The sequence below is a fragment of the Pezoporus flaviventris genome, unplaced genomic scaffold (assembly GCF_033815535.1).
Source record: "Pezoporus flaviventris isolate CSIRO_AGI_PZ_B2104156 unplaced genomic scaffold, CSIRO_AGI_Pfla_v1 ptg000009l, whole genome shotgun sequence".
Taxonomy (NCBI): Eukaryota; Metazoa; Chordata; class Aves; order Psittaciformes; family Psittacidae; genus Pezoporus; species Pezoporus flaviventris.
In genome coordinates, this window is record NW_026892557.1 from 4,268,075 (window position 1) to 4,287,834 (window position 19,760).

The 19,760-nt window shown below is 62.7% G+C and overlaps 5 protein-coding genes and 2 long non-coding RNA genes across 7 annotated transcripts in view; 3 read left to right on the top strand and 4 right to left on the bottom strand.

The window, feature by feature from the left end:
- CAMTA1 (calmodulin binding transcription activator 1) overlaps positions 1-19,760 on the bottom strand; it is a 288,481-nt gene that overhangs the window by 254,558 nt on the left and 14,163 nt on the right. The window lies entirely within an intron of this gene.
- On the bottom strand, positions 899-3,366 carry PHF13 (PHD finger protein 13). Its single transcript, XM_061450354.1, has 4 exons — positions 3,187-3,366; positions 2,644-2,745; positions 1,851-2,403; positions 899-1,468 (listed from the first exon to the last, which is right to left on the bottom strand). Exons 1-4 carry the CDS (start codon positions 3,223-3,225, stop codon positions 1,242-1,244), a joined length of 921 nt encoding a protein of 306 aa, XP_061306338.1. The 5' UTR covers positions 3,226-3,366; the 3' UTR covers positions 899-1,241.
- Positions 3,215-10,522, top strand: KLHL21 (kelch like family member 21). The gene is made up of 5 exons (XM_061450355.1): positions 3,215-3,476; positions 4,021-5,080; positions 6,148-6,552; positions 7,841-7,913; positions 8,186-10,522. The coding sequence occupies exons 1-5, from the start codon at positions 3,224-3,226 to the stop codon at positions 8,477-8,479; spliced, it is 2,085 nt and encodes a 694-aa protein (XP_061306339.1). The 5' UTR covers positions 3,215-3,223; the 3' UTR covers positions 8,480-10,522.
- On the top strand, positions 10,886-11,556 carry LOC133267770 (uncharacterized). The gene is made up of 2 exons (XR_009742848.1): positions 10,886-10,975; positions 11,308-11,556. It is a non-coding gene; the product is annotated as an uncharacterized LOC133267770 (long non-coding RNA).
- On the bottom strand, positions 11,252-15,295 carry ZBTB48 (zinc finger and BTB domain containing 48). Its single transcript, XM_061450351.1, is given in 10 exon segments — positions 11,252-11,562; positions 11,636-11,724; positions 11,831-11,995; positions 12,243-12,379; positions 12,709-12,863; positions 13,094-13,180; positions 13,494-13,586; positions 13,937-14,048; positions 14,624-14,929; positions 14,931-15,295. Coding segments are annotated over 10 exon segments (1,806 nt in total). The 3' UTR covers positions 11,252-11,265.
- TAS1R1 (taste 1 receptor member 1) lies at positions 15,342-19,528 on the bottom strand. The gene is made up of 5 exons (XM_061450348.1): positions 19,186-19,528; positions 18,180-18,956; positions 17,621-17,833; positions 17,207-17,327; positions 15,342-16,270 (listed from the first exon to the last, which is right to left on the bottom strand). The coding sequence occupies exons 1-5, from the start codon at positions 19,447-19,449 to the stop codon at positions 15,342-15,344; spliced, it is 2,304 nt and encodes a 767-aa protein (XP_061306332.1). The 5' UTR covers positions 19,450-19,528.
- Positions 15,800-16,965, top strand: LOC133267772 (uncharacterized). The gene is made up of 3 exons (XR_009742850.1): positions 15,800-15,936; positions 16,070-16,322; positions 16,912-16,965. It is a non-coding gene; the product is annotated as an uncharacterized LOC133267772 (long non-coding RNA).

Genomic DNA, 19,760 nt, shown 5'->3' on the forward strand with positions numbered 1-19,760 from the left:
GACCTTTGGCACCCCATACGGCATGGCCCCAGGGCACTGCGGTGCTGCTCTGCCCACAGCTCTATGGCAGGCATCAGAGGAGGGAACCTGGCTCTGTGCTGGCGAGACCCCTGCTCAATACACACTGCTGGTCATAGAGGAACGGCGCTGCCATCTTGGCCTCATGTACAGGCCTGACTCCCATCACATTCCACGACAGGATTCCCTTGGGAATCCCCAGGAAGGCCTGTCAAGGGCCTCAGCACTCTCCTGGACTCCCCCACACCGGCTGGATCTTCATTGCACTTCACCTTGCTACCTGCAGGGCCGCGTCTGCTTTTATCTGCATCGTTTGCAACCGATAGGTTAAAGATTTGAGGGGTTTTGATTACAAATCCAGTCTCCAAAACACATGAAAACAAAAGTCAGCTCAGCTGCAGTACTTGGATGGAAAGGATCGAGTCCCAGAGCAGACCTGCCAGGTTCTAGGTTTAGTACAGCCCCTTTTGCAGTCCATGTTTGAATTCTGGGCTGAGGAAGAGGAGAGTCATCGTTGCCCTAAAACAGCACCTTAAGAGTTTAACAAAGGGCCAGGGAACGGAGGAAACAGCCTCCCCCTTACATCAGGCTGATCATGCAAAACAAAGTCATGAGAAAGCACCATCAGAAGAGACCTTCTAGGGAGGAACCGGATGCTGCTGACCCCAAATGGAACAGGGCTGCTCTCTTCCTTACAACTTGTCGGCCCCCGGTGCAGGACAAAGTCCCATTCTCACTCGGATGATGCCAAATCCCAGAACGCCCCTCTGAGCCTGGGGAGGAGGCAGCAGATTGGGACACATCAACACCCCTACAGAGCCTTAGAATATCTGAGACTGATACGTACAGACAAACGGGCAGGGATAATATTACACTGAAATTAAAACACATGGCCATTTACTTTTCAGACTCTTCACACAGACTCCCTCCTCTTCCCCCTCTCTTTGGAGAGCACAGAGGAGGTTTGCAGTCTCCCGATGGGATGAGAAAACGTACGTGGCAAAGGGATCATACATTCCCCCATCACCCAATCCATGGTTGTAAGCGGGCAAAACCCCGCTTGGTCTGTCCTTGAGCTAATCCGTATCTAGCAGCAGTTGTGACCACTCGGCCTCTCCTCATCCCGGTCACCGCGGGCCGGCGGGCGGCCCCTCAGCCTGAGCAGCAGCAGTTCGGGGGAGCCGCCCCCCCCCCACCCCGGCCCCGGCACCATCCAAACCCCCTTAGTCCAGAAAGCGCCGGCGCGAGCCCGTCCGGGAGCGGTTGGAACGGCGAATGTCAAACTTGGAGTCCCGGCACTTCTGGCAAATGTAGACCTCGGGGACGTTGGACTTGCGGATTTTGGCGCAGGAGAGGTGGATCCAGGTGTGGCACTCGTTACACTCGATCATCGGCCGCCCCGCGAAGGGCTTCATGCAGAAGCAAGTGACCAGGTCCCACGAGTCGTCATCTGCAGAGAAACAGCGTTTTTAGCAGCCCCCGCATCGCCCACACAGGGGATTCACTCTCCTTTTACCCAAATTTACCCTAAATCAAGTACCTGGGCTTCAAAGACAGGCCCTTTGCTCATTGTTTCCAGGTCTCTTGCACAGGAAGAGACTCAGCATACAAAGGAGGCTGTAATCCAGGAGGGGAGAAGCAGCTGCTTCTACAAAGCTGCAGCTTTTCACTTAGTTCATTACAAAAGCAGCCAAGCAGCCCCTCCTCTCCCCCAAAGCCCCACTTGCCACTTTACTCTGTGCCTCAGCATCATCCTCACCTTACAGGGAAGTACCAAAGGGAGCGGCAGCACCACCACCAACTGCCCCTCTGTGCGCAGCCAGGCCACCTACCCGAATCCACCATGATGTCCTCGTCGTCACCGGTGCCATCCTCGTCCCGGAACACCACCTGCTTGCCCTGCCGGATGACCGTGCGCTTGCCCACGCTCTGGATCTGCACGGCCGGCTCGGGCGCGCCGGCGGGGCAGGACCCGCTGGAGGGGGTGTCAGAGTCCCACACCGAGCAGTGCTCGGCCGCCGACGGCGCATCGCCCTCGGACGAGGGGCTCATCGGCGTCTCTACATAAGAGTCCTCTGCCTCCAGCTCCAGCAGCTTCTCCTCGTAGTCCTCCTCTGCAGACACCTCCGTTTCCCTCCTCTTCAGCTTCTTCTTCTTCCTGATCTTATCGATTTGCTTTCGCTCGGGCAGGAAGTTGCCGGGTTTTGCCCGCTGGAACAGGGAACCGTAGGGTTTCGCTCGCTTCAGCTGACTGAAGTTCTTCCTGCTCTTCGCGGGCAGGGACACGGAGGAGGGGATGTCATTGAACCGGGGATCCCAGCTATCGCTGTCAATCGTCCCTCCGGTGCTGTTGGGGGGGCTGGGGCTGTTCCGCAGCGGCGTTTCCTGCCCGAGGCCCGGATAAAAGCATTAACTCGGCGCCGATCGCTCGCTGCGCCCATCCCCTGGGGCGCATGGCCCAGTGCGAGCTCCCGGGCATCCCCAGCCGGGCAGCGATCGCCTGCAGCGATCCCGGCTCCAACCTTCTCCCCCCCCCCCCCCCCCCGCAGCTCCCTTTTGTTTCAGGGACGGGCGGGGGCGCGATGCCCCCCGGGTTCGTGGCGAAGCCCCGCGGTGCCCGCTCACCTCCTGCGGGTACGGGATGTACCCGGCGTAGGCCAGGACGAAGGTGCAGAACTTGTTGAAGTCCTCCACGGTTCGGCGCCGCCGGGCGGCGGGGGAGAAGTCCTGCGGGAGCCGGGGAGGGGAGGGGGGGGTCAGCGGCGGCGCCTCCTCCCGTCGAGCCCGGCCCCGCGCCGCCGCTCCCGCACCGAGCCCCGCCCGCCGCCGCTCCCCGCGCCGCCCAACCCCCACACCCCGCGGCGAGCGGCGGGGCCGGGCAGCGCCGGTACCGACAACAACACCCCCATCACCCCCCCCATAAACCCCGCACCCCCCCCACCCCTCCGCACACAGCCCCCCCTCCCCGCCCCTGCACCCCCGGTCCCGGTGCTGGACCTCAACCGCGCCGCCCCCCGCGGCAGGGCACGGCCGCCCCGCCGCCAATCCTCGCCCCGACGGCACAAGATGGCTCCGGCCCCGCGGAGGGGAGCGGGCACCGGTGGCCGGGGCGGGCGGCGGGAGATGCCCCCCCCCTCCTCCTCCCGTTTCCCCCGGGCCCCCCCTCACCTCCGGGGCGAACGGGGATGCGCAGGAGTCGGAGTCCATGTCCCGGCGCGGGCGGCGGAGGCGGGGCCAGGGCGGCGGCGGCAACCGGGCAGCGCCGACACCCGCGAGCCGCTCGGTACCGGCGGGAGGCGGCGAAGGGGGCGGCCGGGAGCCCGCGCGGGGCGCGCTGGGAGCCGTAGTCCGGGCGTGCGCAGTGGCGGGAGCGGGGGCCGCCGGGAGCGGAGCGGGGCGGGGCCGGGCGGGGCGGTGGCGGCGGCAGCTCGGGAGGAGCGGAACGGAACGGAACGGAGGTGAGCGGAGAGGAGCGGAGCCTGGGGCTCCGGTAGGGACCCGCTGCAGGGCTCGGCTCGGCTCGGCTCGGCTCGGCTCGGCTCGGCGGGGAGCCCTCGGTACCGCGGGACGGGGCAGAGCGGCCGCCTCCTGAGACTCGACCCCCGGGGCCTCCGCCCTCGGTAACGAGCGGCCCCGCCGGGAGCCTCAGTGACTGCCGTAGCCCCCGCGGAGAGCGGCGGGGCCGGCCCGAGGTGCCCGCGGCAAGGGCGGAGCGGGCGCGGGTGTGCGGGGAAACTCGGGACGGGGCCCCGGGGAATGCAATTAGACGGGGCGGGGGGGGGGGGGGGGGCAGCTGCCAGCGCCGCTCGTTATGCAACTGCCGCTGCTCCGCACCGCGGGTGGCTCTGGGGCTGTCGGGTCTCTCGCTCGTCCTCCCCCGGGGCCGTTTATCCTTGCGGTGACCACCTTGCCTTTATTTATCCCCGCTTTGCTTCCCCTGACCTGCTCCCGGCTGCGACCCGAGTGGCTCCGTGCGTGGTGACACCGTGTGCTCTCCCCTAGGCATGGCGGCCAACACCGGCAGCGGCGGCGGGACGGCGGCACCGGCGACGACGGCCGCGGGGGAGCCGGCACACGCCGTGTCGCTGCTGCGGGGCCTGAGCGCGCTGCGGGCGGAGCGGAGCCTGCTCGACGTGACGGTGGTGGCGGGCGGGCGGGAGTTCGGGGCGCACCGCGCCGTGCTGGCCGCCGCCTCGGGCTATTTCCGCGCCATGTTCGGCGGGGCGCTGCGGGAGGCGCGGGCCGAGCGCGTGCGGCTGCACGGCGTGGAGCCCGAGTGCCTGGCGCGCCTGCTCGACTTCGCCTACACCGGGCGCGTGGGGCGGCTGGGCCCCGACATCGCCGAGCGCCTGCTGCGCGCCGCGGACCTGCTGCAGTTCCCCACCGTCAAGGAGGCCTGCGGCGCGTGGCTGGCGCGGCAGCTGGAGCCCGCCAACGCCTTGGACATGCAGGACTTCGCCGAGGCCTTCGCCTGCCCGGCGCTGGCGGCCGCGGCGCATCGCTTCGTGCTGCGGCACGTGGGGGAGCTGGGCGCGCAGCTGGAGCGCCTGCCCCTGCCGCGGCTCCTGTCCTACCTGCGCGACGATGGGCTCTGCGTCCCCAAGGAGGAGGCCGCCTTCCAGTTAGCGCTGCGCTGGGTGCGCGCAGACCCCGCCGCCCGCGCCCCGCTGCTGCCGCAGCTCCTGGCGCACGTCCGCCTGCCCTTCGTGCGCCGGTTCTACCTGCTGGCGCACGTGGAGGGCGAGCCGCTGGTGGCGCGCTGCCCGCCCTGCCTGCGCCTCCTGCAAGAGGCCCGCGACTTCCAGGCCGCCCGCCTCGACCGGCACGACCACGGCCCCTGCGCCCGCATGCGCCCGCGGCCCTCCACCGGCCTCGCCGAGATCCTCGTCCTGGTCGGCGGCTGCGACCGCGACTGCGACGAGCTCGTCACCGTCGACTGCTACAACCCGCGCACCGGGCACTGGCGCTACCTGGCCGAGTTCCCCGAGCACCTCGGAGGGGGCTACAGCGTGGCTGCGTTGGGCAATGACATCTACGTCACTGGTAAGGCACCGGCGGTGAGGTTTCCGTTGGGAGCACGCGGGTTCTGGCACCAGATTTGGCTTCTCTCCGGGCAGCGGAGACTTGGAGGCTCTGCTCTGGCTCCAGCCCCAAGGCGGGCGGAGGGGCTCCTGGAGTCGGTGCTGGATTTAGCAGCTGGTCTTAATCCAGGCGGTATTTTGTCATGAGTAATGCTCCCGAGCACGCAGGCAGCAGATCCTGCGCTGGTGGGGCTTTGTCACCGCTCGCTCCGGGGGTGGCTCGAGAGGGTTTGGATTTCTCCCCAGGAAGAAGGTGTTTGGGTGCAGAGCCCCGTGAATCAGCCCAGGCGGGTGCTCAGGGCAGGGGTGTGTTGGAGCCCCCGGTGCCTCAGCCGGGCAGTGCCCATGAGTCACACGGTGCCTTCCCCAGCACAAATCCTGCTCCCGCAGCCGCTGGGGCTGCAGTGCCTTGTCTCAAGGTGACCCGGGTGTGGAGATTTGGCAGCTCATCTGCATGGAGGTGCCTCCTTTGAAGTACATCCCTGCGGCAGCCGGAGCAAGCCAAGCCGGGAAGGCACCAGAGCAGCTTGCCCTGGGTGTGCAGGACAGGTCAGATGCAGGCAAACAGAAAACTGTTTGTGCTTTGGTCCTGAGCACAAAACAAGGCTCTGCTAAAGGCAGAGGTGTGTCAATGATGGGCTGCCACACGGTGTGTTTGTATGGATGCCCTTGGGAGCGATCCCACGCAGGTCAAGAGGTGCTGATGCCGCCGGGAGCCTGGTGCCTTGGCAAGGGGGAATTTGGCTGTTCCGGTTTGTGTTGGTTCATAGCACAGGCAGAGGGAGGGTTGGGAGGTTGGGCACGGGTGAGCGCTGCCTCTGCCGTGTCACTGATGGGAGCAGGGTTGCAAAACAGGCAAGGAGATGGTCATTTGGCAGGATGTAAGCAGTCAGACCTGGGAGAGTCCTTCTGAGTCATAGCCAGGGGCAGCGCAGGGGAAGCCTCCCTGGCTCGTTGGGAAGGAAACGGTGCAAAACCTCAGTAAAACCCTGACACTGCTGCGGTCCTCAGGGCACTCCCCTGCTCTGACGCTTGTGCTGTGCCACAGGGGGTCCGACGGGTCCAGGCTGTACGACTGCGTGTGGAGGTACAACTCCAGCGTGAACGAGTGGACGGAGGTGTCTCCCATGCTGAAGGCCAGGGAATACCACAGCTCCACGGTGCTGGACGGGCTGCTCTACGTCATCGCCTCGGACAGCACGGAGCGCTACGACCACGCGCTGGATAGCTGGGAGGCCCTGCAGCCCATGCTGTACCCCATGGACAACTGCTCCACCACCTCCTGCCGCGGCAAGCTGTTCGCCATCGGCTCCCTGGCTGGCAAAGAGTCCATGGTGATGCAGTGCTACGACCCCGACAGCGATCTCTGGACCCTCGTGAACTGCGGGCATCTGCCCCCCTGGTCCTTCGCCCCAAAGACTGTCACCCTCAATGGCCTCATGTACTTCATAAGGTGAGTAATGGGAGTGGGAGCCTCCTTCCCTATGAGGCAAGACCAGGGTGTCCCTGGAAAGCGTGTTGTAAGGGGAAAGGGAAGGGTTGTAAGAGAGCCTTGCATTGGGAAGGCACAGCAGTGCTTCCTCTGATGGGTCTATGAACCACTGCACCTCTTTCCTCATCTTCTGTTGTAGACAGACCTCAAAGGACTGTGTTTAAACTGTGTAAAACCCTCAGAACCTGACCCAGGGCTGGGAACAGCCAGGTATAAATGGGCTGAAATAAGCAGCGCTGCTTGGAAATAGACTTCTGTTTTCTTGGCTTCAACCCCCCTTGTTGCTATAAATAAGCGAGCAAGCTCCAAGAAAACGTTAAGCTGGGCGCAGGAGAGGACGCCTTCCTTCTCAGCAGAGATAAGAGGCTGAAGATGAAATGATTGGTCACTATTTTTAAGTGCCGTTCCAAACTGGGGCCTAATTACCCATCCGAGGCGGTCCCGGTGGCACGAATGCTTCAGTTATCCACCTCATTAAAAATAAACGGGAAGGCATGCAAGCGCCGGAGCGTTTCATCCTGTTGTGCTGGCTTTGAGCAAGCAGAGAGCTCTGTGACGGCCTCCAGACACATTCCTCAGTGTTTAATCTCCTCTTGGTTTGCAGGAAGCAGCAGCTTCCAGCCCAGACCTTGTATTTGACCCACTGGGGTCTTGGTTCCTGGCTATTTGTTGGACTCGCTTGGTGTTCAGCGAGTCCTGGTTGGGGTGGTTTGGCTGTTCAGCCACTTGTCACCGCCTGGTTCTATGGGTTTTCCTTTTCCTTACCCATTTGAAAGCACCCCCTTGGGGGGATCACGTTGTCCAAATACCTCTCGTCTTGTGTCCTCAGCCCATCTAAATTTGGCATGGATGAAAGCCCCAAGCAGGAGGATGCTGTTACTTGGAAGCACGTGGAGGATTAAGCCTCTCCAGAATAGCAGTAACTTTGCTTCCAGGCCTGAAGCACTTGGCCCCGAAGGCAGATCAGCCCCTGAAGTGCTGACTTGCAGGGAGCTGGTCTGTGAGACACTAGAGATGCTGGTGTGAAAAAAGACGAGACTTGAGAAAGCCCTTGGGGTTGTGCAGTTATTTGGACCCAGCAAGAGGGACCCATACTGGAGGCTGGGGTCTGCCGTGAGACCTGCCCCTTTGCTCTCTGACGCATGCAGTGCGATCTGCTCTCGGTAGCATTTCAGGCTGTTGAACTGGGGCTTGACGGGGCAGGAGGGGTTTAGACCATGGAGGAATAATTCCGCGTTATCTCCCGCAGAGATGACTCGGCTGAGGTGGACGTTTACAACCCAGCGAAGAATGAATGGGATAAAATCCCAGCCATGCTTCAGGTAGGACACTCACCAACCTCCCGGCTTAAAGACTGGCTGCGTTTCCAAAGGGCTCTTTGGGTTCTAGCCCCTTGCCATTGCAGCGTATCAGGGTCACCGAGAAGTGGTTGTGGCTGGGTGTGAAGCTGGAAGCTCCGGCTCCTTGGGGTTTGGGGCAGCGCTGGTGGGTGCTGAGCACTGCAGCACTATAGGGCAGCACCAACTCCGATACCATCCCCCGGAGTGCCAGAACCCCCATTGTGACCATGGGGTGTATTTGTGTTTGCCTCTAGGTCCACGTTGGGGGCAGCGTGGCCGTGCTCGGCGGGAAGCTCTACGTGTCCGGTGGCTACGACAACACCTTTGAGCTCTCGGATGTCCTGGAAGCCTATGACCCTGAGACACGAACATGGAGCGTGGTGGGCCGGCTCCCCGAGCCCATCTTCTGGCACGGCAGCGTCAGCATATTCCGGCAGTTCATGCCGGAAACCACGCAGGAGGACGACGCCATCACGCTGGACAACACCATCAACTTGAACAGGCAGCGCCAGGACCTCCACAACCAGAACCTGAACGAGCTGCGTTAGCGGGGGACGGCGGCTCCATGAACCAGAACCTGTGATGCTCTGAGAGGCAAAACGGTGCTGGGAGACAAACCTGAACTGGGCATAGAGGGAAAGCTCTGATGTTTGATGCTGCTCGGCCCTTCCCTGGGCGGGAGGAGGCTCCGGCTGCTCATAGAGACCCCGGAGCTGAACTGGAGCAAAGCGGTCGTGTTGAACAGCATCGCAGCTCATGGCTTTTGGTCAGACACCTTTCGCTGGGAGCTCCTGCTTCGTTTGCCACCAAACTTCTTCCTTCAGTTCCTTTTTAGAAGGGTCTCCTGGGGCAGGGAACTGGGCCCCCACCTCTGTCCTGTGCCTCCCAGGACAGGCTCCATGTGCATGTGGATAGAGGGGGGGAAAGGTCTCTTCCCGAGGAGCTGGAGGTCTGTCAGGGTGAGAGGTTGGTGTGAGAACGTGGAGCTTCCTCCCCTGTGGCCGTGCTCCTCGATCCCCGTTCATTCCTTCGGGAGGAACGGGTGCGCCATGGCCAGGGCCTCGCTGTGGCTGGGTTATGAAGCTTCATCTGCCCTCAGAACTTCAGTTCTCCCTGTGTTTCGGGGGGTTTAAGTCGGAGCATTCAGACCCTGCAGGTCTTTGTTCTCCAGCCCTCCCTAGCAAGGCCTTTTCCTTCTCAGCAGACAAACACCCTTATTTATCTTCTCCTCCCATCCTGACAGCTCCATTGCTTCATTTCCAATCACCAGCTTAAGGGGAAGGGGAGCAGCAAGTCCTGCTCTTACCCAGCCCAAGGGGCTGGTGGCTGCTGCCTGCGGGAGGAGCCGTTCCCCTTCCTGGTGTGCCAGGGCTGAACTAGGGCAGGAAAAGCTGCTGTTGCTGTCGGTTCTCCCGTGCTGAGCTCCGGGATGGGCTCCACGTAGCAAGGGTGCGTTCTGGTTTCTTCACCACCTTAAAGGAGCCGCGGTGGGAAACAGGCTTGCAGTTAAATACCCTGACGCAGAATCACTGTCAAACCCATCCCCTTGTGTGAATGAACCCATTGGACCTTCAGAGAGGTCTCGTGCCTGTCGTGCCTCCTGCTCACAGCTCTTGGGATGTGAGCAATAGGAAAACACCACTGAGGTGTTGTGGCAGAGGTGCAGGAGGTGCCTGGAGTGCTGTGGATTGAGCAGTAGGTACTTTAGGGTAGTTCTTTCGTTTCCTCGTTTTATTTGGGGTTTGCGGGGTTTTTTGGCCTAAGAGTTGCCTTTATCCTTGCCCAAGGGACGTAGGGAGCTTGGGCTGGGTTCCTCCTTCTACCTTAGCTGAAGAGAAGCTGCCTGCAGTTTACTCGTGGAATGTTTGGTGAACAAGCCAAGAGCCAAAGGCCAAGGCTCATCCTTCGGGAGAGCAGGGCTGGAGGCCGTTGCTGTTTCCCTCTTGTGCTTTCAACCAACAGCGAAAACACTCGCATTTGAACTTCATCTGGAGATGGAAAGCGCCAGGGCCCCATCTCCACCGCATCAGCGGCTTCACAGCTTTAAAACGGATCTGGTTTGCCTTGAATGCAGTTTCCTGCCTCATGCCCTGCTCCTCGGCTGCGGAGCCGGGAATGCTGCTGGTGAATCCCGGCTGTTCTCCACGTCTGGATCTTTGACAGTGCCTTGAAGCTGGATTGTGCCGTGGCAGCCTCTTGGATCGAAAGCCTCCGGGCTGGAATGTAGGGACTTGGGGCATCTCCTTCCTTTCTGGCCATGTCCCCGCAGCACCACGCGGAGCCCGTTCCGAGGCTGCGCAGCGGAACGTGCATTGCAGCCCCAAGTATTTATGCCAGACTATAAATAGAAGGCACTGTGTCTCGTGCTGCAGTGCTCGCTGCTGGACCTGCCTCCCCCCAGTCCCCAACAGGCTCAACAGTTACGGAGCTGTATTTATTTGTTGCTAAAGCCCATTGTGTCCGGCTCTTGGAGTGCAGTTTAAACACCGTCCTTTGAAACAAAGGCATCTCCGTTACAGATAATGTATTTTTATTCTCATAATTTTAAATTTACTTGCAGCAGTCAAGTTAAATAAAACACCTTCCGTGAACCTCTCGGCTGCCTTTGAAGGGAAGATGGTTGCAGGAGGGTTTTACTGGGGTTCTCATTCCAGGCCCAGTGTTTAAGCTGGAGACATTCTGTCGCCTTGGTGTGTGGGAAAGGGGAGAGCGCGGCTGTGATTGTGGGCACATCAAGGACGGAGCTCTCAGTGTCACCGCGACCCTGGCTCATGGTGTTGCAGACAAGGAGAAATCCCCACCCCTAAACGCAGGAGCGGGGAGCACTGACCGGCTCCGGCTCCTTCAGATAACGTGTTTCACGTTCACCAACAGCTCAGTTATGGGTGGTGAGAAGATGCCAGGCGTGCCTCGCCTTCAATGGGGCAAAGAAACAGCAGGCATCAGAAGTGCAACAAAACAGAGTGAAAGAAGGCACAGGGCTAAGGAGGAGACGGTCCTTTGGGAAGTGTTTAAGGAAGGGGCAGAGCCGTGCTCTGGGGAAGGTAAGCTTTAATCATGAGCTCAGAGGCAAGGGGTGAGCAGCAGCCGCCCCCTCCGGCCGCAATGAGATCTCACTGGAAGGCAGCTGACAGTTACACACACGGAGCCCCCCCGGCTCCCACCTCGCACAGAGTGCGTGCGTTTATTAAGGAGCCACGTGGAGTGGCTTCATCTGACACGGGATTAGAGCTTCCCCTCCCGCAGCCAGGGGTGGGAGATGCGCGGGGAAGGGGCGGATGCAGAGCTCCAGAAGAACAGACGTGGCACAGAGCTCCCTGTGCGCCGGGTCCCGCTATGTGCCACAGCCCTCGGGATCTGTCGTCGTTAGGATCAGCGCCTGCTCCATCACATCCCCTGGGGAGAAGTTCTCATTGGAGCAGAGTCTCTGCACGGGGATGTCCTCAGGCAGGGCGCCGCGGGACAGGGACTCCACGATCACCTCGGCCGAGCCCACGTCCAGCTCCGGTGGCGGCTGCAGCGCCAACACCACGGCCTTCTCGTCCTCGATGACCAGGTTCCGCAGCTTCCGCTGCCGCGGGTTGTAGTTCTCCACGCGGTCATGGATCTCCATGTGGCGCCTCAGGTGAGCCTGCGAAGGGACAGCGACACGGTGAGGGGCTCGGTGAGCGCCGGCTCCGACCCTGGAGCAGGGGGGTCCTCACCTGCCGCGTGAACTTGTATCCACACTCGGTGCACTCGAACTTCCTCATGCCCCTGTGCCGGCGGACGTGGACGCGGAGCTGCTCGACGGCTGCAAGGGAAGCAAGAGCCCGTTGGCAGCGGCTCGCGGTGACCCTGACCCACACCAGGGTGGGCTCTGATGGGGCCACGCGTGTGCTCCGTGCCCCGGCCGTTACCTTTGAAGGTCTTGCTGCAGATCTGGCAGAAGTGGGGCCGCCCCTCCTGGTGCCGGCTGGCCACGTGCCTCAGCAGCGGCCCCTTCTCCGTGAAGCGCTGCTCGCAGAACTCGCAGCCGAAGGGGCGCTCCCCGGTGTGGGTCCGGTTGTGCTTGTCCAGGCTTGCTGCCACGCGCAGGGGAGACAGGGGAGAGCTCTGCATCAGCGCCTCCAGTGTGGGGCATGCGCGGCGCAGTCGGTGCGCGCCGCGCTGCTGAGGGAGGCTCGGAAGGGGAAAGCTCAGTTTTCAATCAATCAAAGGATCAATATCGTGATCCTTTGTGCCGTGAGGGTAATGGAGGTAACAGGAACGTGCCTTCCCTCGTGCCAGCGCACGCTTGGTGCTCGGCACCACCAGCACGCCCGGGGGTACCTTGTGTCCTGAAGGTCTTGCCACAGAGGTGGCACTGGAAGGGCTTCTCGCCCGTGTGAGTGCGCAGGTGCATGTTGAGGTTGGCTTTCTGGGTGAAGGCGTGGTGGCAGAACTCGCAGACGTAGGGCCGCTCGTTCCTGCGGGCAGGGAGGTGGCACCGTCAGCCCTGCAGGGACCTCCTGCTGCTGCTGCTGCTGCTGCTGCCCCAGCGCTCTCCTGAGTAAACCCTGCTTCAACCCATCTCAATCCAAAGTATTTTGGAGGCCCACAAGTGCTGCTCTGCTGCCAAACTGGAGCCTCCTGCCCCTTGGGCGTTATAACCAGCCCAGGAAACAGAACACTGAGGGACCAGCCGCTGGTGCACGCTTTCCCACTTCAACAACATGAATTAGCCAGGCTGGGGAGCTTCAGTCATCGCCCGTGCCACTGTGGTCGTACACTCAGTGCGGACCCACTCACGTCCTACCTGTGCTTGGCCTTGATGTGCATCTGCAGGCCATTGCGACTCGAGGCCCTGTGCCCGCACTCCTCGCAGACAAACAGCTTCTCTCCCCGGTGCTTGAAGGCCTCGTGCAGGCGCAGCTCTGTCCGAGACAGAAAGCACTTGGAGCAGGTCGAGCACTGCAAGGCCACAGGAGAGCGCACAGGGGTTAGGCACCGCGCCCGCCATGGGCCTGGGTCTGTCAGCCAAAGGAATGGAGGGGTGCTCCTGTACCCAAAACCACTGTTGCCAGGAGCTCTGTAACGCCCTGCCCCGCTGAACAGAGCCAGACAGGGCAATGGTGCCGCTCTCTAACCCTGAGCATGGGACAGCTCCCTCCCTGGTACCCACCGCCGCCTGCCCCCCTTACCGCGTGGGGCTTCGGTGCGCCGTGCAGCTTTATCATGTGGCTCTGCAGGTCCTTCTTCTGCATGAACTGCTGGGCGCAGGAGGAGCACTGCAAGACAGCAGAGGAGGCTCAGCTCCCAGCTGCCCCCCAACAGCCACTTCAGCACAAGCTGAGGACCGGCACCGTGCCAGCACAACGGGCAGGGGAGCGCTGTTCTGACACAGGATCTCTGCTAAGGCCACACAAAGTGCCTGGGTTTGGAGCCTCCCCGCAGCACGTTCCAGCTCACAGATGGGGAATGACCCTCAGGGAGCTGCTGCGGGCCAGGCAAGGAGGTTTGGGTGCCCCACGCCACAAAGATTTGCCCCTCTTCCTGCGCCTGGCAGTGTCTGTAGGGATGCTGGAGGCAGGCACTGCTGACCTTGTATGGCATGTCCCCCGTGTGTGACACCATGTGCAGCCGCAGCTCCATCCGCCTCTTGAACACCTCCTGGCACACTGAACACGTGAAAGCCTGCAAGAGACAGGGAGGCATCAGCTTCCATGGAACCACGCAGCCCACAGCTCACGGTGGTGCTTGGCACAAGGGTGCTGGGACCAGGTTACGAGGTTTTAACCCGCATCCATCGGATCTGGATCTCTCAAGGTACAAAGAGTATCCTCGTCTGGGAGAGCAGCTACAAGCTGCTGCCATGTCAGCGGCAGTGGATGTGGGGGTCCTGGCTGTGGGATGTGTGGGGTGCAGGGGCAATGTGGGGTTTTGGTTGGCAGCTGAGTGTGATGTGGGCTGTGGCAGGCCCCAGCTCCAGCCCTGCCCAACAGCAGCCACCTCCCAGCCCTCCGGTGGCAGCTTCCTGGCTGTACCTGCTCGGATCGGTTCATGCAGTTCCTGGCCTCGTGTTCCAGGAGGTTCTCTTTCCTAAAGTAACATTTGCCACATTTGGAACACTCAAACGGCTTCTCTCCAGTGTGTTTCCTAGGGGGAATACAACCAGAGAGCATCTGTCACGGCACGGACGCACCAAGAGGCCTGGTGAGGACACGGGTAAGGAACTGGGAATGGAGAGGGGATGTTCAGGCAGCCAATGTCAGTGCCAGTATTCAGTCACCCAAAACCTGCCTTTTACCCCAAGTTTGCTGATCCCGGTGGAGCGCGGTCAAGCTGTCAGTGCCCACTGCACTGCCACCACTTTCACAGGGCTCCTCAGGAGCCGAGCGGCGCCGGAGCTCCTGCCCTCTCTGCAGGCACCCCCTTTGCTCTCCGCTACCGCTCCTGTGCTCCCCACAACCCGGGCACATTCCCACGGAAGGACGATTTCCCATCATCCGCCCGCACCTTCCGTGGGATGGGGCTGCTCAGCCCCTGTTTGGGTACGGATCCCCCCCCTCCAGCTCTCAGCAACCCTGCCCAGGGCACGGGCACCTCCTTCTCCCCCCCCTCCCCGGGGGACACCGGGGCCGGCCGCCCCCCCCCAAGGCACTGCTGTGAGGACGGGGCGACGCGAGGCCCTGCGCACGGTCCGCGGAGGGAAGGAGAGGCCGGAGCGTTACCTGTTGTGCACTTTCAGGTAGTATTTGCTGAGGAAGGTTTTATGGCACGTGGGGCACTCAACCGGCACCGCTGCACCTCTCCCGCTGCCCGCGCTGCCCGGCGGGGGGCTCCTTTTGCCCCGCAGCGCCTTCTTCTCGGGTACGGCCTCGCCGCCGCCCGCCGCCGCCGCCGCCTCCTCCGGGGCCGGGGGGGTGCCCTGCGATGGAACCGGCGGCGTCATCGCTCCCGCCCCGCGGGGCGCCCCCCACCACCACCACCACCACCCCGCAGTCCCCTTCACGCACCGCGGTGTCCGGGCGGGGCGCGGCGCGGCGGGGCCGCTGTCGGGGCGCGGCGGGGCGGAAGGCGCGGCACAGGGCCACGGCGTCGGGCACGCCGAGCTGCTCGGCCGCGGCCAGCAGGCGGGCGCGGTTGTGCGCGGTGAGCGCCAGGCGCCCGGTGTAGAAGAAGTCGAGGAGGAGCTGGAAGGTGTCGGCGAGGCCGTCGGGCAGCGCCACGGGGCCGCCGGGCCCGCGGGCGCGGAAGAAGCGGGAGCAGCTGGCGAGCACGGGCCAGTGCGCGCGGAACTCGCGGCCGCCCACCCCCAGCGTGGCGTCGCAGAAGAGCCCCGCGGCGCGCTGCCGGTTCAGCTCCCGCAGCACACGGACGCTGTGCGCCGCGGCCGCCGCCATGGCAGCGCGCCGGATGTGACGCGGCGGAGGGCCGGGAGCGGGCCGGTCAGGCGGCGGCCAGGCGGCGCGTGTAGCGCTGGATCGCCTCCTGGAAGTGCTCGGGCGTGTTGCGGTGCGGGCGCAGGAGGATGACGAACGCCTTCGGGAGGAAGAAGCCGGCGAGCAGCGCGGCCACGGTGCAGAGCGTGCTGAGCGCCTGCACCGCCGCCTGCTCCCGGCCGGAGAAGGCGTCCTGCGTGCAGAGGAAGACGGCGGAGCCCGCGAGGTGCAGCAGCAGGCTGCAGGTGAGGCACTTGGCCTCGTTGTAGCTGGCGGGCAGGTCCTTGCCCGCGTAGCTGAGCGCGAAGCAGACGGCGCTGAGCAGCACGGTGCAGGCGGTGGTGGCCTGGCTCACCGCCGAGCTCGGCACGCACTCCAGCAGCACCCGCTGCGCGCTGATGCCGTAGTTCCTGTGCGGCACCGAGGGCTCGGCGGCCTCCAGCGCCACGCACAGCGCGGCCTGGCACAGCGTGCTGGCGGCCACGAACAGCACCGGGCCCCGGCGCCGCAGCCACGCCTCGTACAGAGCCGGCCAGCGCGCGTTCAGCTTGAAGATGCAGACGATCTGGAAGGAGCGGGTGGCCACGCACGACAGGAAGATGGTGAGGCTGATGACATAGACGGGGTGCTGCAGCAGGCACATGTGCTGCGTGGGCTCCCCGAAGTAGCCCAAGAGGCTGCTGCAGGCGCAGGCCAGAGCGCCCAGCATGAGGAAGCACATCTTGCCCCCCGCAGACTTGACCACCGGGGTGGAGGCGTTCAGGGCGAAGAGGACGGCCAGCCCTGCCATGAGCAGCATGAGGAGGGCAGTGGGGATCAGCAGTGCCCAGGACATGGGCCCGGACCAGGACAGGAACTCGACGGTGCGGTTGAAGCAAACCTCGCTCCTCTCGGGTGCCCACTCTTCCGCCCCGCAGTGCTGGCAGCTGTAGAGGTCTGCGGAGGACACGGACGGTGACAAGAGGCACCTCGCCCAGCACGGACCCCGGTAAGAGATGTGCTGCGGTGGAGCACCCTGCACTCAGGCTCCTGTGAGAGCTGCTCGCTCCTTATGTCCTTCTCCTTCCCCCGTGGGTGCCTTCCAGCCTTGAGGAGTGGAGGGGTCTCTTTTCCCAAGAGGCCTCCCAGTGGACTTCCCAAGAGTCTATTGCTTGGGCTAAGGGGCACAAGTCCCACAGGAGCTCAGCAGTGAGCTGGGGCTGAGGGGCATGAGGGCTGTGGGTGGGAAGGGGCTCATGGGGCCAGCAGTAACCTGTAAAGGGTCTGCAGCAGCCCCCCTCCTGCAGGCTGGGCTATGGGGCAGGAAGAACTGGCCATGTCTGGGGGCTCTCCGCTCCCACCGTTACCTGCACCCAGCCACTTCCACCCCCATTAGCCCAAGCGTGTGCCAAAGCTGCTGGGAGACAAGCTGCCAGCAAGGGTTTGTCGCTGTGGCTGCAGACTCCGAGAGGAGATTCCTGCCACCCGTCCCGGGCAGGGGACATTTCCATAGGGCAGCTGCTGCCGACCGCGGTGCGGAAGCCTCGAGTGCCATCTGCGGCACAGAGGCACCGCCGGGTCCCGTTTCCCTCCCGGAGGATGCGGTGCCGGAAGCAGCTGCCGGGCCGGATGTGCCCGGGCCATGGGAGAAGCCAGCACCGGCTCTGCTGCCTGCGGGCAGCGCTCCCGGGAAGTGCTGGGCACAGGCTTTGCATGCCCATGGGTAAGCAAATGGGAGTCAGACCAACTCTGTCAGCTGAGATCCCGGACTACAGGGAGCAAGAAAGAGCAGGAGGGAAGGGACTGGGGGCCAGTGAGATGGAAGCGAGGAGCCGATGGGAGGAGAGCCCAGCGGGAAGGAAGGGGAGGGAGCAGCCCCCGGGGTGCACTGACCGGATCTGTTCAGGAAGGTTCCTGATGGACAGGCCACGCAGTTGAAGCAGCATCGGTGGCGGTTCGTCTGCAGCCGCCTCTCCCCGGGTTGACAGGGCTCAGTGCACATGGAGGTGGGAGCCTGTCGGGAGCACGGCAGGCGAGCGGGGTGAGCAGTGGGACACCCCCCGAGCTCCCCGTGTTGTACCTCTTAAAGAGACCGTGCGAAAATGAGTAGAAGAGCTCGTGGTTTGTGTGCCCTGCTTGATTTCTGCAAGGATGAAAGCTGATGCTCAGAGCACACATTGCCCCCATACCACCTCTGTCTGCCCTCGTTTTTGTCCTGCTGTGGGGGAATGCCCCAGAACCACTGGTGCTGGGGACGTAGCTGGCTTGGCAGGAAACAATAAATAAGATGTGGATGCAGAACAGTACCTGGCCATCTTCTGTGTGCCACAGGAGTTTGTCATTGTCAATGCTCAGCCTGTCGGGGTTCACATGGAATCTTCCTATCACATCAAAGGCCCAGCTTGGGCCACTCCAGTTCCACATGACGATGTCATAGCCTTGACAAATGTCCCCGCTGGCATCAAAAGAGATGTGGCTCTTGTACAGAGTGAAGTTTACTTGCTTGATCTTTTGTAGGAGCTGCAAAACAAGAGTCAGAGGGGAGGAGTGCCTTGTCTGGGAGGGCGACGTGCTAGAGGGCCCTCCTCTGCTCTGGCTCCTCTTTGCAGTCCCCAACAGAAAGGCCCTTCCAGGTTTCTGCAAGGGGCTGCTGGGAGGAACAGAAGTGAGGTAGGGCAGGGTCTGGGTCTAGGTACCTCCTGCTGTAATGCTGATGAGCAGCTGAAGCCACAGGGCTCTTCAGCCGGGGCATGGGCATTTCAGAGGGACAAAATAAGCCCAGGCACAGGGGAGAATCCTTCCCTGTGCGCAAGGATCCTCATGGATCCTCTCCTACAGGGAATATCATTCCTGATGTTGCTCTTACCTGCCAGGGATACACTGGGCCCTTGCTGCACATCCCCGAGGCGCAGCCCAGCAGGTCATGGAGGCCGTGGGCCACGGCGTACACAGCCGAGTACACGCGGAAGGAGGACTGAGCGTCGTACACACTGTGGGCAGCAGTGAACCAGTGGCAGCCGGTGCAGCACTGGGTGCAGTTGGGCTGGGTGCTCCCTTCGCTCCCCTCGCCTGCCTCCGTGCTGCCGGCACACTCAGCCGCAGCGCCTTCCTCTGCCGCCTTCCACGATTCAAAACGTTCCAGCATCGCAGACTCTGCCTTCTCAACCGACATGGCAATGACGGAGCCGATGCTCTGGATGCCAGGCACCTGCCAGATGGCTTGGTCTAACACCCAGTCTTCAGAGCCCACCCACACCATGCCCGTGACATTCCTCTTGACCACCACCTCAAAGAAAGAGCGGGCACTTTGTGCGTCGGAAAAGACGATGGTGACATTGACCCTGGCTTCCGTGAGGATCCTGACCAGGCTGTGGAGCTCTGGGCTGCTCGAATCCTTGTTGGCAGGGATGGTGCTTCGGTAAGCAACACAGATGTCACTGGTAGTCAGCAGGGTGTAGAGGGCTTCCGAGCTAGCCCTGCCATAGGTATCATCGCTGCCTAGCAGCACAACCCATGTCCACCCAAAGTGCTGCAGCAGCTGGAAGATGGCCTTCACTTGCTGCCCGTCACTGGGGATGGTGCGCAGGAACGAGGGGTAGAACCGCTTCAGGCTGAGCGTCTCCAAGGAGGCTTCGTAGCTGATCTGCAAAGGGAGCCAGGAGAAAGGGGGCTTTGCTTCCCCATTCAGTGACACCCAAAGGGACTGAAGAGACCTGGGGCTGGGCAGACAGCGGATCCGGAGCTGGTCTGAGCCAGCCACAGCACCGGGACCAGCAGATGTGGAGGGGCTGTATCCAGCTCTACTCATCTCCAGCCCCATCATCCCACAAAACTGCTCCTCAGGATCCCTTTTCTTTCCCGGCCACACTTACCAATGGCACAAGGAAGAGGCCGAGCACGGGCGCAGTGGTAAGGGCAAGCTGGGAGCTGTGCGGCCCGATGACAGCCACGGCATCAGGCTCATAGCAGAGGAAGGAGGAGAGCACCTCAACCTCCTGCCCTCCTTTCCGCACCAGGGCTCGCAGCGTGGCGTGGAGGTTGGCGGGCTCGGAGCAGGTATCGTGGATGTCATAGCCCAAGGTGACGTTGGGCAGCAGGGTGCTGGAGTTGTTGATCTCCTCCACGGCAAAGCGCATGGTCTGGGCCAGGCAGTAGAAGTGGTTGGAGAAGGAGGCGGCGGAGCTGTGCGAACGCAAAGCAGTGTTTAGGGAGGAGAGGGGAGCGCAGGGGTGATGGCGATGGGGGAAGCGGGTGCAGGGCAGGGGTGATGCGGACGGGGGAAGCGGGTGCAGGGCACTCACGCGTCGCAGCCGTGCCCCAGCAGCCGCGTTGCGGGGCCGTGCAGCGGGAACAGCCCCGTCAGGCGGTAGTCACCGGGGCTGCCGGCGGCCGCGCACAGGCACAAGCAGAGGCACAGGCACAGCCGGGCGGGCAGCGGCATGGCGGG